Raw genomic sequence first — 4,637 nt, forward strand, 5'->3', positions numbered from 1 at the left:
CAAGTGCAGTATTTCCCCCACAGACCACCAGGGCGGCCGAGAATACCTTTGTTCAACCTGAAATGACTCATTTAGTCATCCATAACGTTATGGAACACATTAATTAACTGAAAAATGTTGCATAGTGTCCCTTTAATAGGTATTTTGGTCCACCTTTTCCAGACATCATGTTTCAGCTCCTTCAAAAGATGCTCAGTAGGGTTTAGGTCAGGGCTCATAGAAGGCTACTTCAGACTAGTCCAATGTTTTCTTCCTAGCCATTCTTCTCTGCTGTTAGTTTTAGTTGTGTGCTTTGGGTCATTATCCTGTTAAAGACCCGTGACCTGTGACTGATGCTACATTCACACCTTCCGAGCTTTGGGCAGCAGAAGCAGTTTAACATGCAAATCTATGGTTGATGCTCATTATGTCGCATCAAAAGGTCCTGCAGCACATTCTTGACGCTTCTAAGCAGCAGAAACAACGCTTCATGAGCTTCTGAGCATCTGACACACATGAGGTGCTTCACAAGCAACAGATAATGGAATTGAAATTTTATTTTTGCCGCTCGACGCGCCACATCAACCAATCAGATAAGCTGATCTGGGAACTGACAGTTAGATGGACAAACCACTGCTGATGCAGAGAGCTATGATCACTCTGAAATAAAAATGTTTGCTTTTATTAATGGGGTACCTGTACTTTGTACCACATACCTGAAAAACACTAACAAATACTTCCAGTCGCCATGAACAGTAGGGGGAAAAAACCAAAAGGTAACCTGACCTGAGGCAGCTGCTGCTGGGGATTCCCAATGACAGTGCACCATGTGACTTGTACCGTGCAGAGATTTAAGACATCCTGCAGCAGATCAAGAAAGCAGCCCCAGAGCCTAACAGACCCACCTCCATGCTTCACAATAGGGACAGTGTTCTTTTCCTGATATGTTTCATTTTTCCGTCGGTGAACATAGAGCTGATGTGTCTTGGCAAAAAGTTCACTTTCTGTCTCAGGACATTCTTCCTGAAGCTTTAGGTTTTGTTCACATGTAGTTTGGCAAATTCCAATCTCACTTTTTTAAGAATTTGTTTTAAACAATTATGTCTTTCATGGTTCCATTATGTCCACTTTGGCTCAACAATGATGGCTTGTGTGATCTGACACTGTTGCTCCTTGAGCTTGAGCTTGAGCTTGAAGTTTTTCTAGGCTCTTATGTTACCAATTATATTATCCATCTGAATTGTCAGAAACTTTCCTACTGTAGCCAAATCCAGGAAAGTTGGCTACAGTCGCATGGATCTTACATTTCTGAAAAAAAAGGAGGAACATCAAGCTGCTTGGAGATGGTTTTAAAACCTTTTTCCTTTAACATGTTTCTCTATAATTTTAACGTCCTGAGACAATGCTTTCCTTGGAGTCGTATGGTCCATGTTTACTCTGGTAGACAGCATTTCATCAAACAGCACAGGTACTACTTGTAGCCCTATATATAGGCCAACTGACAGATTACGGGATTGAAGACACCTATGATGCTTATTAGTGCAGTTTAATTTAATATCTGCTTTTAGGTTTTTTTTTTTTTTTTTGGTCATTTCTAGGGGTACAATATTTTTTTCTAGGCCTGTTTGATGAGTTTAGTTTTTTTAAATCACTCTGTTGAAGCATGGTTGAAAAGTCATGTCTGGCTGTTCTTTTTTTTTTCTATTGTATATAAAATCCCAACCAGGGACAGGAGTTGAAAATTAGCTTCAGATATAAATTTTATATGCAGCACCTAAGTGACTTGCTTTGTTTTGTCACTGATTGTTTGCAATGTCCCTGTTAAATAAAGGGGAAATTAAATTAAATACCGGTAACACCTTAGTCACCTGATTCGTTATTTCTGTTTCAGTTGTTTTTTTTTTGTAATTAAACTCAGAGTATCAATAAGGTCGTCCACATGTGCAGATTAACAGAGATGACAGTCTGCCAGCCCATATAGGAAGCTCTCTCTCAATTCAAAATGTCAGGAGTAGGGTTTGAGTTCCAGGCTTATAGAGTGGCACTACCAATAGCCTTTTTAATGGCTTAGAAAACAAGCATGTTTTTCCTTGTTTTAAAATGTCTCGTAAAAAAATCAAAGTTGGCATGTGTGTTCTGGTGTTCCCTGCAGGAGAACCAGAGTTCCGCTACGTTGCAGGGATGCATGGGAATGAGGTCCTGGGAAAAGAGCTTCTGCTCAATTTGATGCAGTACATCTGCCAGGAGTACAAACTAGGGAACCAACGGATCATTCATCTTGTCAAAGAGACACGCATCCACCTCCTGCCCTCAATGAACCCTGATGGATATGAGATGGCCTTTAAGAAGGTTCCAGAAAACTCTGTTAGACTCTAACATCCTTCGGCTCATACTGAAACAAACCATTTTCTTTTCATCTTCAGGGTTCTGAGCTGGCAGGCTGGGCTCTGGGACGCTACAGCTACGAAGGCATTGACATGAACCACAACTTTGCTGATCTCAACTCAGTGATGTGGACCGCCATCGAGCTGGAAACAGACCGGTCCAAACTCATCAACCACTACTTCCCCATCCCTGAGCAGTACACTTCTGAGGAGGCATTTGTAAGGCACACAAACGAGTGGTTTAAAAAAAAAGAACATTTGCAGAATTTCAACCCACAACCTTAACCCTCTCATGCATGAATTATGATAAACTCTGTCAGGATTTTTTAATAAGTGCTTTTTGACACCTTTAGTAAATTTTTCAATACAATCAAGTGTACTTTCTTCATTTTATACTGTCATAAAATGTATATACCAACAAAGTAGTTGCATAGCTATAGTTGTAATTTAGTTTTACGGTTGTAATGTGGTACACTGTTGGAAAGAAACCGCAGTAGTCGAGGCGTTTGCTCTTTTTTCCTGTGTGTCAGCCATCTTGGTTTCACTGACTTTTTTTTTCTCTTTGCAATGATCAACAAATGAGATTTCTCTGGATGGGGTGATGCAATAGCTTCCATTAGATTGGACTATATGCACAAGTGCCCAAAGTTGAAGGCATATGTATAGGAAAAAAAACACTTTTACACAGCTCTACATTGTAGTGATCAGTATGCAAGAAAGGGCTAAACAAACTTGCAAACATATATAGTCTCTATGGTAAAATTTGAGCCCATATAAAAGGCTCATTGGTTAAGAGTTAATGATCATAACCTCCTACAGAACCATTGATTGGTGAAGTGATCCCTTTTGGCTGTGTTTTTGTTTGAACTACTAAAACACTTGTCCCCTTTTTTAGGACTTCTTTTAATTTTAGCTTGGAATTTAAAATCTTAATTTGTTTTTGTTTGTTTTTTAACAAAATATTTGTCATTAGCAGTTCTAAAATAAAATCTTATTAGACACATTACTTTGAGGCGCACAGTATACCGAGCATACAGAGTCATCCTGTGGGACAAAAGTAGTTTAAGTCATTCCAGGCAGTAAGTAGAAAAGGCTTCCATCAACCTTTTTTGTGCATTTTGAAGTATTGCATCAGAAGAACTTGATGGAAACAGCAAAATATGAGTCAGCTTAAATTTCGCTGGAAAAGTTTTGACGCTGGTTTGAGGTATTATTTTTTCACTTTTTCGAAAAAGCGTAAATGCGCTAAAGAGGTAATGAAAACATATTTTTAAAATGAGTCCTGACAGAAAAAAGTTACCTCAATTGACTGATTCCTGCTTCTACTGCTGCTGGGATCCTGAATATAGCATTAATCTTGATTTCTCCAGATGGCATAAACTATCACTAATACTAGCTGACATGATAAAGGCAGCGCTATAAGTACTACAGTAAAAAATAAATAGTAACTTTTCTTATTGCAGGACATCGATTAAAACCTCCGTCCATCACGAATCTGTGGTCTGCACTACCTTGCTAACTCTTCTTCCTGTTTTCAACAGCCAAGAACAATGTCAATAGAAACACATCTAATTGGCTTTTTGTTTTATTGAACTTTTTAAAGGTTTACTCAGAATTGCATCCAATTTGGATGGAAGCACAGCTAGTGGCTCAGTTTGTCTCGCCCACTCTTATGCCGCCATGTTTGCTAGTTAGTTTTCAGGTCCGCTTGTGCTGATGCTAAATTTTGGTTAAAATTAACACTTATCTTACTCCAGAAAGAAAGCGGTAACCTCTGTGGGCCTTTTGAGCCCCTTTGACTGATGTTCTTCTATTTGCTTTGTTTGTTTATTGGGCTTAAAGTCGTAGGTTAATCATATTTAAATATCAAGTCATTCTGGCTTAAACATGTATATAAATGTACTCTATCAGACAATATTGCCCCAAAATTTTGAAAACATTTTTTATAAATTGAAAATCTGTCTTAAAATCTGTGTTTCTTTTTCCGTTATCTTATGCAGGCCAGTTACAGTAGTTATACGTCAGCCTGAACACCTAACAACGGTCATCTGTCAATCACATTTTTTCGGTCATAGCATCTTGATTCATATGTCGCAGCTAATATACGCAACGTTTGAAATAAGAATTATTTACTTGACCATTGAGTTCCGTCCCAGTGTTCACGGGGATGGACGTCTGTGTCCTCAGCAGGCGTAGAGCTAACAGAACTGGCAGCGTTGCGAGGCAAGGGCTCAAACATGTACGGCTGTAAGCCTTCTACACCAAACCAAGCTT

General features: G+C 39.0%; 1 protein-coding gene across 2 annotated transcripts in view; it reads left to right on the forward strand.

Moving 5' to 3' along the window:
* Positions 1–4,637, forward strand: part of LOC107082388 (probable carboxypeptidase X1) — a 35,724-nt gene that overhangs the window by 19,390 nt on the left and 11,697 nt on the right. For both annotated transcript variants that reach the window (XM_015371055.1, XM_015371054.1), the window contains exons 8-9: positions 2,132–2,328; positions 2,403–2,582. In XM_015371055.1, coding sequence (XP_015226541.1) covers positions 2,132–2,328; positions 2,403–2,582 — 377 coding nt within the window. The remainder of the gene's footprint in view (positions 1–2,131; positions 2,329–2,402; positions 2,583–4,637) is intronic.

This window comes from Cyprinodon variegatus, unplaced genomic scaffold, assembly GCF_000732505.1.
Source record: "Cyprinodon variegatus isolate N-32 unplaced genomic scaffold, C_variegatus-1.0 Scaffold52, whole genome shotgun sequence".
In the NCBI taxonomy this organism is placed as follows: domain Eukaryota; kingdom Metazoa; phylum Chordata; class Actinopteri; order Cyprinodontiformes; family Cyprinodontidae; genus Cyprinodon; species Cyprinodon variegatus.